Here is a 14,102-nt window from a genome sequence, read left to right as displayed (position 1 = left end):
AACAAATGTTGGATTGCTTAAAAATTATGTGAAAGGCATTTACTTGTTTTGATCCAATTAGCAATATTTGCAGCGTTATTCCTTAAAGCGCTCAGTTGTTTTATAATTGTGAGTGTATTGAAAAGTGGAATTAATTTTTTGTTTGTTGTTTTTTTTTGTTTTTTTGTTTTTGTTTGTTTACAAAGATGGGTCACCATTTTATTGATGATCCGAGGCAATATCCGAGAATTCACGATAAAAATGAACACGTAGATACAGGAAGCCACGATCTTGGCCATACACCGTATAATTTTTGTCAACACTCACCTTTGATTGTGGCCACATGCGCTTTGAAGCAATAAAATAAAAGCAATAAAAGGCAACAAAATTTCGCAAAAAGCGTAAATCATATGTATATTTATAATATATAATCATAAAAGTTAGTAATATTTATGTTAACATCATAAAAGAAAAAAGATCATTGTGCAATTCTTTTAAATTTTCGCAATTAAAAGAGCTATTTGGATCTGTAAAGAAAACAACAAAAAATTGGATTTTATGAAATTTGCCGTCAAAAAATCCTGCGTTACCTTTTTTTTAATTTGTGGTAGCGTAAAGGAAAACCAGTTAAAAAGTCTAATTCAAAAAATTTAACAACAAAATATTTTAATTAAAACCTTAAACAATGCGTACATCATAAGTAAATAATTATTATTCTAATTACTTCTCCCGTTTTAAAAATACTTTCAAAATGAACAATTAATCGAAAACTAATTTATTTCGTTTTAAAGTCAGATTTGCTCCAGGTTTTAAGTATTGTTCGGCCATCAAGGCTGCAGTGTCATAAGCTTTTATGTGAAGCTATGTTCACACGAACTGTTTCTATTAAGTGGTGAACTACAGTCAAGCCGAGACGTTTTTAGAGAGCCATTTAATCGCCGTGTTAAAGCAGATGAGTTGTATCTTCTTTTTTGATCAAACGGTTTTTTATTTACACAAAAGCATTCTTTAATGAATCTTTTAAAGCCTAAATGCATAATGTAATATATCAAAGGATTGACGCACGAGTTTGCAACGTTAAATACTTTTAAGAAAGAATATAGACTCAATAGAGAAATGGATAAATGAACACCTGAGCCTCTGACCCATGACACTAAATGAACAAACTGAATAATATCTCGTGGCAAAGTAAGGACAAAAAAAACTGATGTCAATACAACCAGTAAGCGGATTATTCGGTAATTTTCTTTTCTTCTCTTGGTTGCAGCGTCCCCTAGCACAAGAACGGTACTAGGACTTAAGTGAAGAATTTTAGCAAATATACGAAAGTTGGTAAAGTTTATGACCACTATTAGTGAGACGTCATTGATTAAAAAAAAAATTATCGTTGGAATGCTGTATGCTTTGTCTCTCACATCGCTCACAAAACACTTATTGTTATTTAGAGATAATTTGAAAGCGTAATGCGCGTTCGTGAGTAAAGCGTAAAATAAAACTAATATGACGCTTTTTTTAATATGCGATAGTCTGAAGTGTCTTTTAAATGGGTATACGATGGTTCGCTGACGATCGAATGATAAAACAGCAAATATTCCTCCAGACATGGTCGTTGCAATTGTTCCTAACGGAACTAATGTCTTACATGCCCAATAACTAAAGTACCATTTGTAGCGCGTCAGAGTCCAGTAAGTATACAAGAGCGGGTTTAATGCAGATGCAAAAAAATCAACGACTGCCAGGACACAAAACAAGTATTCTGGTACACTTCTTTGTTCTTTAATTGCGCATATTTGCTTTTCTTTAACTCCAAAATAAAAAAGTACAAAACCATTTCCAATCGTCCCCATTAAAAAAATAGCAATAAATAAAGCGACAATGATCATCTCTACTGACGTATAAGGTTGTTCAAGGATAGGGCCGTTAGTTGCTTTAAAAAAGTTTGCAAATGTTGAGTTTGCTTCAGGTATGTTGTCTGTCATTCCTTCTTATGAAATTTTCCTTAAAGAAAAATTATTAAAACCATTTACTAAAATTTACATTAAAGTCAATTTTAATTGAAAAAAATAGATTGCTGAATCTGTAATTGCTGAATCCCTTAATTGTTAGTCCGTGATGCTGAGTCAGTTGTTACCGAGCTTATCGTTGTCCATTTTAATGAAAAGTGACCTTAGTTTGTTAACAGGTGGCTCTTTTTAAAAACCCAATGTCAAATAAATACATTTGTCTCGAAAATGAATGTATTCAATATTTGACATTTACGTACGAGAAAGAGTTTGTTGATTTTACATTTTTTTCAACACTCATACTATTTATCAAAATTTTATCGCTGTTTATTTTACAAAGAACTTCCCAAGTGCTGCACATTTTAACTGATCTAGTTTTTCTTCTTGAAGCAGTTATCCTATGTAACCTCAGCAACTCTCTTTAGATTTTTACCGTCTTTAACTCAGGTTCTTTTTGATAGAAGACACGCAATTTTCTTTTTGAATAAAACCTTTTGCGCTTCATTTATTCTTTGTAAAATTCTGATTTGATAGTTAAATCAACACGTGTTGCTTGTCTTAACTGACCTGAAAATATTTTTACTTCTTGCATTTATTTTTGCAAAAAAAATCGAAAATTTTTACTTTTAAATTTATGTTTCTTTTCCCATAAAAATTAATTTCGCAAAATAAAACGTATGTATGTACATACAAATTTGTTTCAAACATTAAGTTGATTGTTATCCTCAGTCACCTATAGTCATAATTAACTTTCGTTTGTTAAAAGCTTGAAATGATGGTAGTTATTTAAAGAATGAAGACTCCTCTAAATAGTTGTAATAGACTCACCTGAACCACGATCAGTTTTCGTGCTTTAGCCAAGATTTCTTTTCCGTCACAACTTTAAAGTTTTTTAAATTGCAACGGAAACTATAACACTGAACTTTGAAAGTCTTTTTTAAAGCATCATTCATACAAAAAAAAATGTAGTTCTTTAAACGATCTAATTGTCGAGCACAAAACGTTTTTGAAATCTTTCGACGGTTTTTTAAATATTCATGAAAACTTTAAAGCCCCATTTGCTTAAAAATCGCCATTCTGTTGTAAAATAAAATTATCACTAATAAATATTTGTTGTAGAAAAAATTTTCTGAATTTTTTTAACAAAAATAAACAATGAAAAATGTCTTTCAAATCATTGATTTTACAAATTCATTTAGGTTTGAATACCAATCTGGTATTTGCGGTAAATGGAAATGCTGTAAATCCTGTGGAGCTGGGGAAGTATTTATCATGGACGTAAAGCGACTAAAAGAAGTTTTTTAAAACCATAAAAAATAATGGATAAGTAAAAAACGATGTGTGAGGGAATAAAACTTTCATTTTTATGCTATTAGTAATTAAAACTATGTTTTCAATAATGAAAAACAAGAAAAAGGAATTTTTTTTTATTTTTTGTTTTCGTATATTCCATTTTTCTTACAACAAAATTAATACAAAAACTGATAACTTAAACTCATAATTATTAAAAAATTTTCATTTCATTTTGCATTTATTTTATATTTATTTACATTGTTAAACTAATCTTAGAAAACGAAATAATTTTAACAAAAAAGTTGATTTGTTTTTTTGAATTCACAAGCCTTGCAACTTAAATACACTCAGCTTATTACACATATAGACCGCGCATAAACAAGAATAATTTAGTTAATAGCTAATATACACTACAAGCATATAGCTCACAATATTTATTTACTGTTCACGCTAAATTCTGTATTTGTACGGAATTAGTGAACGGAAGCTTTCGACTTCGGATGAAATTCGGCCGAAAGTTCGGCCGAATTTCGGCCAAACCGAAAGTTTCCATTCACTAATTCCGTAACTCCTGCTTTAATTTTTTACTTTTCCCGTTTCGGCCGAAATTCCGGTTCAAACCACTATCCAAATGAACCGAAACTTTTATAAGATTTTTTTTAAGTTTAGACTTTTTTTTAATTTAGAGTGGGATCATGAGGATTTCCTAATTGTATCCTTTTTTTTTTTTTTTTTTTTTAGTTATTACAGTTGTAGAAATTTTAATTGCAATCACTTTACATAATTGATTCAAGTTACTATTCTCAAATCATTCTTTAAGTGAAGTAACATTTAAGTGAAGTAACCAAATCAATAATTTTATCAAAAGTTTCTCAGTGCTGAATTTTACAATGGAAAATAATCGAAAGAAAAGCTATTTGAGGAATATTTTACCGTAACAGCCAGTGATTCAAAATACACAACTTGCAATATCTGCAATTTGAAAATATCTTGTGGATCGCACAATCTAAAACTTTAATCACTTAGCGGACTTTCATCACATTTAAGAAGTCGACACCCACAGCTTACTCTAAAAAATCACTTAACTGAAAAAGCAATACTTACAACTACTGGCAGTCCTGAAAATATACCAACTTCTGATCAACTTGAGCCTCTTAACAGTTGAAAAAAGAACAATAACTTTGTTTGACGTCAGATCAAAACGGCAGAGGACTGAAATATTTCAACTTAAAATGCTTGGCTTGGTTGACAATATCTCAAAAATTGATTCAAACTCCGAAGAAGGTCTGAAGTTTCATCGATCTATATTTGAAATGACTCGACTTACAGCCCAGGGTCAGTTGTGAATAATCCGAGATTTTTACGCCAGCATGCAGTTTCTACACCACAGTTTGAGGTTGGAAGTGAGAAATACTATCGTAGCATGCTCAATCCAGCCTACGAAAAAAATGCTGAAACTGTTTCCATCTGTCTGGACATTTGGTCATCCTTTCATTATGAGTACTTGGGCATGATGGCACTCTTCATTTCAGACAAATGGGAGTGGATTATATTCTCCCTGTCATGTTTCAATTTTGATGAAAAACATACTGCTTCAAACACTTGAGAATGTTGTGATAGAGTGGGAGCTAAAAGACAAGGTCACAGTGTGCTTAAGAGACAATGCAATAAATAAAAAAGAAGCGTTCAAAGAACCACAATGTGTTTACAAGTCTGCAGGTCTGCACTCTGGAGTGAAAAAAGTTCTTTTTTGATTAAAAAAGAATTTTTTCACTCCAGAGTGTTGTAAGCTTGACAGAAAAATCTCGAAAGCCTTGCACTCATGCTTCTTATTCAAACTCCTTCTTTGCTGAGCTCTACAAACAACAAACGGTTCAAATAAACAATTTTGACAGATTCGAGCTCAAAAATGATGTCCTAACAAGCTGGAATTCAACATATTACATGCTTGAAAGAATTCTGTACTTGAAGTCGGCATTTGTTACCACACTGCTAATCCGTCCTTCCAGCGGCATTGAGTTCACTGTACAGGATTGGAACCTGTGTGAAAAGCTGGTAAACATCTTAGCGATTTTCGAAGAAGCCACCAAACTACTCTCTGGAAAGGATGCTTGCATTAGTGTATGCATTCCAATTGTGACAACTGTCATGAAGTCATTTGAAGTTCCCTCTGACAACGAAGAAGTGATGGGCATGAAAAATGCTTTAAAGAAAGAAAGGGAGGCACGTTTTTTTGACTTAGAAACAATTGATCATTTTGCAATCGCAACACTTCTTGATCCCAGATTCAAACAGCACTTCTTTAGATCCCAAGAAGCCCTCAAGCTGCTAAAAAACAAGTTTTTTTGGAATTAGACAGTTCCAATTTGAGCCAACATGAAACTATTCATGTGATGAAAACTACTTCTATTGAGATTTTACTGGGTTTTCTTCAATTATACAAAATATAGTTGCACAGTCACAAAGTACAAGGTCCAAAAATCCAACTACCAAATAAGCAAAGGAAGTTTTAAACGAGTACTTAGAAAGCCCAACATCTTCATGCTGTTTAGAGTTTGGAAAGAGTATGAAGAGAAAAAAACATTAACAGCAAAGTTTGGTTAGGCAAAAGTTGCAAAGAGATTCCTTACACCACCACCAACATCCACAGAAGTTGTAAGGTTGTTTTCAACTGCTGGAGGCATTCTTTCAAATTGCAGAAGCAGACTTTTGCTAGAGAACACGGAAAAAATTTTGTTCTGCAGAGAAAATATTAAATCATGTTACATGGTGATTGTTTAGATATATGTAAAATAGTTTTCATAAAAGATTCAGAGATTTTTTGATACTCTTTTTCAAATTTCTGCTGTTTCGGTTTCGACCGAAATTTCAGTTTCAGTTTCGGCAAAGGTTTTACTGAACAGAAATTTCGGTACTTTCGGTTTCGGCTCAAATTTCGGTTTCGGTCGATCACTACACGAAATTTGCAACTCAAAACATGCAGCTTGATAAACAGTTTTCAAATTTTTTGAAGGCAAAATTTTGTGTGGATGTGATTAGGTGACATAATGGATAAGATTTGAATGATCCTATTGTTATATATCGATGTGTAAATGTTATAAATGTTTTATTACGTTAAGTAATAGCCTTAAGTAATCTTGTTTATTCTTATCTATTCTTATCTATTTTTATCTTTTATTATCTATTCTTATCTTGTTCTAATCTTTTCACATTTTTTATAGTCTATTGTTATCTTCTCTCATTTATTCTTATCAATTATTATCTTTTCGAATTTATTCTTATCTTTTCTTATCTTTTATGATTGTCTATTCTTGTCTTTTCTCATTTATTCTTATTTTTGAGGTTTGAACTCTGGTCCTCTGTTGGATGAACTGTTTTTGTCACTGAGGAAGATTTTTTTAAAGTTTTTAACAAGTTAAAAATTTATTCTATAGTAAAGCTATAATGTAAAGATTAATCTTCCGGATTATTATTCCGAAAAATATTTTAATTTAAGGAAATTTGCTCTAAGTTCTTGCATGGAAAATTGACAATAAATAATAGTAATAACAACAACAACAACAACAACAACAATAATAATAATAACAATAATAATAATAATAATAATAATAATAATAATAATAATAATAATAATAATAATAATAATAGTAATAATAATAATAATAATAATAATAATAATAAAAATAATAATAATAATAAAAATAATAATAATAGAAATAATAATAATAATAATAATAATAATAATAATAATAATAATATTAATAATAATAATAATAATAATAATAATAATGATAATAATAATAATAATAATAATAATAATAATAATAATAATAATAATAATAATAAAAAAAATAATAATAATAATAATAATAATAATAATAATAATAAAAAAAATAGTAATAATTAACAGCAAAATAATTGATCAACATTTAGCGAGAACTTGTGCTTCTTAAAAGTAATGGAGAAAATATTTTTAAAAAAATAAGTTTTTTACTTTTTTAAAGCTGGAACATGTTGAGTGCATGGCTTCACTTAAAAAAAAAGATTTGCTCAATTAATTTGTGATTTTAGAATTAATTTGTGATTTGAGGTTTCAGAACTAATTATATACGTAATGAGTTAGACGCATTGATGAGTTACTTTGTGATTTGAGGGTACTTAATGACATCAAGAGCAGTATAATTAGCTGTCAAAAATCTTATTTTCAGGAGGAAAAAAAACAAGCCCTTGAAAAAAAAAAAAAAGTCTAATTAAATCAAAACTTAATGAAGTTTCTTTATCACTGAAATATATTATAAAAAATATTATTAGTAATTTAGGGCCGTCTCAAAGACTGTTGTTCATTAAGTGTATTTTTTTGTGAAAAAATGTTGTGAATCAAAGTTTAACTCTAATTTTATAACCTACATTTGTTTGTCAACAGACAACTTGTTAAAATTATTTCAATTTTCGTAAATTCATAATCGACATTTTTTGACAATTTGCAATTGAGACCAATATCTCAATTACAAATTGTCAAAATATTTTTTCCATATTTAATCTAAATAATCAGCATGCATGTGACCTTAGATTCAGAGCCAGTGCTCATTTTCGAAAGTAACAAATGCACTAGGACTGAGTACACTCCACGCATGGTTAAAAACCTTTAAATGTTGGCTACACATGATGAGGAAATGAATCAATAACAATTGTCAACAAATGTTGGCTACACATGGTGAGGAAATGAATCAATAATAATTGTCAACAAAAGAAAGAACAAAAAAAAGTCTTTTTCTTTTTTTTTCTTTCAAAAAATCTTAAGCTCTTTTGATTTTTTAACTGATAAAAAAAAATCTTATTACAAATAAATTATCTTATAAAAATCTTATTACAAATAAATTATCTTATAAAAATCTTATTACAAATAAATTATCTTATAAAAACATATTTTAAAGTTTTGAAGTGTATTTTAAAACTTGTGATTATATTTTGCTCTAAACAAAAGCAAAGAAATTATATATATATATATATATATATATATATATATATATATATATATATATATATATATATATATATATATATATATATATATATATATATAGGTTTTTACATCATTTCAATTTTGCAGAATTGTATTATTAAACACATAAAAATTTAATTTGAATATAATATACTTTAAAGATATATTAAACTTATGACAATGAAATGACAATGTTTTAAATCTTAGATTTATAATGTGTTTTTTGTTACAAAGATAAATTCTTGAAGATCAATATACAGGGAACTCTCCCTTATTTGCAAATTATCAGTTCACAGGTTATATATTTAAATTATTTGTACAAAATAACACAAAAATTGAATGTTGATTTTTTGTATTTTTGTTCACCTTCGGCCCACTGTAGATTCTTTTTTGCCAAATCAGTTAGAAGAATTAATTGCTCATTGAAATTAAACGTTGCTTAAAGATTTAGAGCAACATTTGACTTAAGTACAAAACGTTTTGAAGGACCAAGTTGTACAGCGGGCTACCTTTTATTTATATATTTAAAAAAAAAAAGAAGTTCTAAATAAGACCCAATCTTTGCTTCTTTTGTAAAAAATCTGGGAAAGTGTTTTATAAATCACACTTTCATGCAGCCCTGTTATGTTTTACTTACAAATATTTTTTTTCTTTGTTGGGAATAACTTGAAAATTTTTTTTTTTTTTTAAGAAGCAAATAAACTGCTTCATTCACAACATCTTCTATTTTTCACACGCCATTCTTTAAAATTAAGTTTCATTCAAAACCACGTTTTCTATTGCTCTCAACAAAATAGCAGCGACAAATGATCTAATTAAGTTTAGTTAGAGTTACTCTAATCTCGAATAATTTACAATTAGATTAAATGCATGAGAAGAGAAAGTTTAGTTTTTCTTCTCGTGCATTTAACCCTTAGATGAATAAAAATATTTTTATTATCCACTTGTTAAAGCTTTGAAATTTTTTTTCGAAAAGTAAAAGCATATTTTTATAATAATGTCGTATAATACCCTATAATGCCATGTCTTATGATTAAATAATGTGATTTTTCCACCTATAGGCGTAGATACTTTGTTTACTATAGCGCGTGCGCATTAAGTACACTCCTCAATTAATTTGGAGTTACGGTTGATAAATGTAATTTGCACAATTTTATAGTTAAATAAAAAAAATTCTTTGTAAAATTGAACATTTGCACTTAACCATTTTTAATTAACAAAGTTTTTTGGAAAAAGGAGAAAACTTTTTCCAGTTAATGACAAAACAAATTATTAAAGACAACTTGAAATTCATGACGTATTTCACGACGTATATTCATGACGTATTTCATAACATTTAAAACAGAACAACAGTCATAAAGTTAAAAAAAGGAAAAAAAGCTTTAATAAAGTCATCAGAAATTAGGAGAACTTTTATAGTAGGTAAATGTTAGTAACTTAAGTTGATTTAAATTGCTCTCCTATATTTTTATTGTGGTATTTTACAACGTTTATAAACATTTAACAGAAATTGTACGAATCAAAATGATGTAGCAAGGAGCCCACCATCTTAATCAGGAAGTCGATGGATCTCGTTCCAGGTTTTCTCTATTTTTATGAAAACATTGTTTTTTCATTCTTGATTTTGTTTTTTTTGTTTTTTTTGTTTTTTTCTTTAAATTGTTTTAGAGATGTTTAATCAAAATGCATCTTGTGATTCCAAATCGAAGAGTATCTTGTGATCCCAAGACACAGATACTCTTCGATTGGAACAAACTTAAAAAAATTTTAACTTTTTATTTTATTTATAGATCCATCCATCGGTATGTTGAAGCATTACCTTGCTTATGACTTCCTCGTGCATAACTAGATTAAAGATGGATATCCTCAATCAAGTTAAAACAACGATTCAAAAAAACAAATTTACCGTATTGTAGGTCCAATACAAAAACTCCTACGCAAGTTCTGATCAAATAAATTAGCAAGCTTGTTTTGATGTTATGTTTAGTGGATTGAGGCTAGTTTATTTCATAGAATAAGCTTTTTTATGAAGAGCCGGCTCTTAGCCTCATAAACACCCCAATTATCTTTAAATAAGAAGATCACAACAAGACACTCCCATAAAATGACTTTTTAAAATTTCTTATCAGACAACATGTAGATATTAGCTCTCACATTAATCTGGTATCTCAAGCAAAGTCTGGTGTTATAAAATATCGGAAATATTGAAAAGATTTCAACAGGAGTATTAAGGTTTTAATGGTAGAACAGATTATATCCATTTAAAAAAAAAAATCATTCTCGCATCACATTACTATCCTACACTCATAATTAGTGATACAACGGACTTTTTCAAAGTATCAAGTTTTAAAAATCTCCTCTTGCCGGATATTAATCTACTAATTATCGCACCCATATTCTAGCACCGTTAATGCAGTGAATTGAAAATTTCTATTTAGCAACACAGAGTGATTCAGGATGATTAAAAAATTTCAAAAACTCAATAGTTGGATAAAAACTGTAAATAAACATAATATATGTGAAAGTAATAGTTTTTTTGGGTCGAAGAATACAAATTTGTTAACAAAAATACTTTTTACGCAAAACTTCGACGAGTACATTGCGTGCATACGCGTTAACGCGCGCGTAAAGTTTGGCTGTACGCGTAAAAAATAATTTAATTGAAAATTTTAGAATTTTCAAGCCAATATACAGAATCTTGGTACATTACACTGCTTGATATTTGCATAAGAATTGTTTTTAAAGGATGTTGATGCAAAAAAATAAATTTTGTTTTTCAGATTTGTGAAATTTATTTCATTATCTATCTTACAATCATTTTAATAACTTCATCTAGTGATGGTTTTTCTAGATAATTCTTATGTTTTCTAAAATTTGTTATTTATTCAGACTCTCCAGTGCATCCTCAGAACATACCACAATTTGCAAAATTAGTTTATGTAATATGGAAATACAATGCAGAAGCAGTTTGTGTACAGCAAGAGGCATAACATCCAGCCATACAAACTCGCTGTAAGCTTAGCAGTTTCAGTGACAGTATAAATCTAATTCATCGTTGGAAATGGGATATCCACAAGATACGGTTATGAGAATGTTAGGCAATCTTATGACTATGGCTGCCGAGAGGGGGGGACGGGAAAGATTCCCGGGGCCCTGTGTGTATAAACAAATTTTTTAAAATAATTTTCAAAAGATTTAAATGGCTTTCACTTTTAAAAGATTTAATTAATTTTTATTTTTAATTTTGAATGACCAGAGCACGTTTCTTTTGGTTCTGGGTATTTAATTGATCATTAATGAGGGCCTCTTAAGAAAACTTCCCCGGGGCCCGAAATTTCTCTCGGCTGCTATGCTTATGATTACAGTCAACGTAATTTCTGAAAAAACGTCATGATTTTTAAATGCTTTCGGCAGAATTGCCATCATTTATTTTAGCTGCTTCTATTGATATTGTTATACCATCTATATAAACACAGCTTTAGCAATATTAATGGTAGCAACTAAAATCAGAGAAAAAAAATTTTTTTAGGATAGTATTGAACTTTTTCCACTAAAATATCGTGTAAGAAAGGGATAAATATATGTGTCCAAGGGCTAAGTTTCTAATCATTTAATATTGTTCATCGCTAAGGTCAGTATTAACTTCTAATGCAAGAACTTGCTTTACACTCATGTTTAAAGGAAAGGTTTTATCCAAAATGTCTTTAACTTTTTTGATCTGTAAAACACTTGATTTTTTTTTTTAAATTTACTTCTTGCAAAGGCTAAATATGATGTTCAACACCGATTTTTTTTCTTTTGCTTTGTTCTCCAAGGACCACCCGTTTTCATTTTGGGTATCGATTTAATGATATTTGGTGGGTACTTGGAATTGACCTTAATATACATGAGGTTACACTCATGGTTTTCTATAAGGTTTAAAGTGCTATACATATATATATATATATATATATATATATATATATATATATATATATATATATATATATATATATATATATATATATATATATATATATATATATATATATATATACAGGGTGCGTTAAAAGTTCCCGCACTCCTCTGGCAACGACGTTATTTTCCTTATTTTAAAGCATACCGTTTATTTTTCTGCATTATTTATGCTCTTCTCTAATCTTTGAATATGTTTTAATATTGAAGTTTTTAGGTTCCATGACAAAATCAAGAGATTTGCGGCCGGCAATCGAGAGGCTAGCTATAGAGAAAAAGAAAGCATCGGAGATCGCTCGTCTTCTGAATGTTCCGCGGCGTACGGTTTACGATTGCTTGAAGCGACTTGAAGAAACTTGTTCCATTGATGATCGTCGACGTTCTGGAAGACCAAAAACTGCAACTTCGGGTAAAATCGTCAAAAAAATCCGCGACAAGATTCGGTACAACCCAAAACGATCGATGAGACAAATGGCCAAGGATGAAGGGATTTCGGAAGGTTCAGTTCGGCAAATCGTCCACATAAAGCTCGGAAAATACTCATACAAAATTCAAAAAGCTCACGGACTTACTGATCGGATGAAAGCCACTCGTTTGGCCCGTTGCAAGGAGCTTCTCAAGCGATTCAAGAAGCCGGCGGACGCCTCGACAATTCTCTTCACGGACGAGTGTCTCTTCACTGTCTAACAGTTCGTGAACCATCAGAATGACCGGATAATCGCTGGAAACGTTCAAGAAGCAAACCAGAAAGGTCGAATTGCTTCAAAGACCGCTCACCCCCAAGCAGTGATGGTTTTCGGAGCGATTACAGGACACGGCAAGATGCCATTAGTTTTCGTCGATTAAGAAGTGAAAATCAGAGCTCAAAACTACCTGGATGATATTTTGATGACAGAGGTATTAACTTGGACCAATTCACACTTCGGACAGCGGTTTTGGACGTTTCAAAAGGATTCTGCCCCAGCCCACAAAGATGATATGGTGTCCGCCGCGGTTGAAGCATTCCCCAAGCGCCTCAGGGCGTGTATCAAGGCGAAAGGAGGACTTTTTGAGATTTGACTTGTTTTTGTTGTTTAGTATGTTATCAAGAATAAATGTTTAAACTTTTGGGTGCGGAAACTTTTTACGCACCCTGTGTATATATATATATATATATATATATATATATATATATATATATATATATATATATATATATATATATATAAAATTACCATCGGAGTTTGGTTAGAACTCTTTATGCGTTTAAAATGGTGAAAGTTTCTGGTATAAAAAGTTTATATTCTTGAGTAATTCGTTATTTTTGAAAACTAAGTTTTAACAGATTTACTCGAATGGCTGCTCGCAATTCTCGTTTGGTTTTCGTATCGCAAACTTTTTTCTGGAATCTTGTACCCAGCAAACAAAAAGACGTCTTTTAGTCGTCTTTTCAAGATCGAGGAAGACGTCTTAAAGATGTCTTAAAAAGGTCTGCGTTGTCCGTCGAAAAGACGTCTTACTCAAGACTGTTTAAAGACCTCTTACTGAAGACAGCTTAAAAACGTCTTGTCTAGACGGATTAAAGACGCTTTATTCAAGACGGTTTACTGAATATAACCAGCACACAAAAGACGTCTTTTAGTTGTCTTAAAGACGTCTTATAAAGATCAAAAAAGACGTCTTAAAGATGTCTTAAAAAGGTCTACATTGTCCGTCGCAAAGACGTCTTGCTTAAGATTGTTTAAAGGCGTCTTACTTAAGACGGCCTAAAGATTTATTTAATTATGTTTTAAGAAAACTGTGTAGTATTAATGGTATATTTAGGTTGCGATTACCTATTGTATTAACAACATTAAAAACACTATTGAGCAAGTTCAAGTTCTTACTTTGTT

The 14,102-nt window shown here is 30.1% G+C and overlaps 1 protein-coding gene and 1 long non-coding RNA gene across 2 annotated transcripts; one reads left to right on the top strand and one right to left on the bottom strand.

The window, feature by feature from the left end:
- Window positions 1-615: 615 nt before the first annotated feature.
- Window positions 616-2,944, bottom strand: LOC145191433 (putative G protein-coupled receptor 32). The gene is made up of 2 exons (XM_090066102.1): window positions 2,811-2,944; window positions 616-1,977 (listed from the first exon to the last, which is right to left on the bottom strand). The coding sequence occupies exon 2, from the start codon at window positions 1,956-1,958 to the stop codon at window positions 831-833; it is 1,128 nt and encodes a 375-aa protein (XP_089922228.1). The 5' UTR covers window positions 1,959-1,977; window positions 2,811-2,944; the 3' UTR covers window positions 616-830.
- Window positions 2,945-9,652: 6,708 nt separating this feature from the next.
- Window positions 9,653-10,207, top strand: LOC149881813 (uncharacterized). The gene is made up of 3 exons (XR_016444840.1): window positions 9,653-9,695; window positions 9,785-9,857; window positions 10,068-10,207. It is a non-coding gene; the product is annotated as an uncharacterized LOC149881813 (long non-coding RNA).
- The last annotated feature ends 3,895 nt before the right edge of the window (window positions 10,208-14,102 follow it).

This window comes from Hydra viridissima, unplaced genomic scaffold (genome assembly GCF_058129835.1).
Source record: "Hydra viridissima isolate aposymbiotic clone 2 unplaced genomic scaffold, HvirCarnegie_v1 scaffold_11, whole genome shotgun sequence".
Taxonomy (NCBI): Eukaryota; Metazoa; Cnidaria; class Hydrozoa; order Anthoathecata; family Hydridae; genus Hydra; species Hydra viridissima.
The sequence above is the reverse complement of the archived record's forward strand: the minus strand, read 5'-3'. Positions and strand labels throughout refer to the sequence as shown.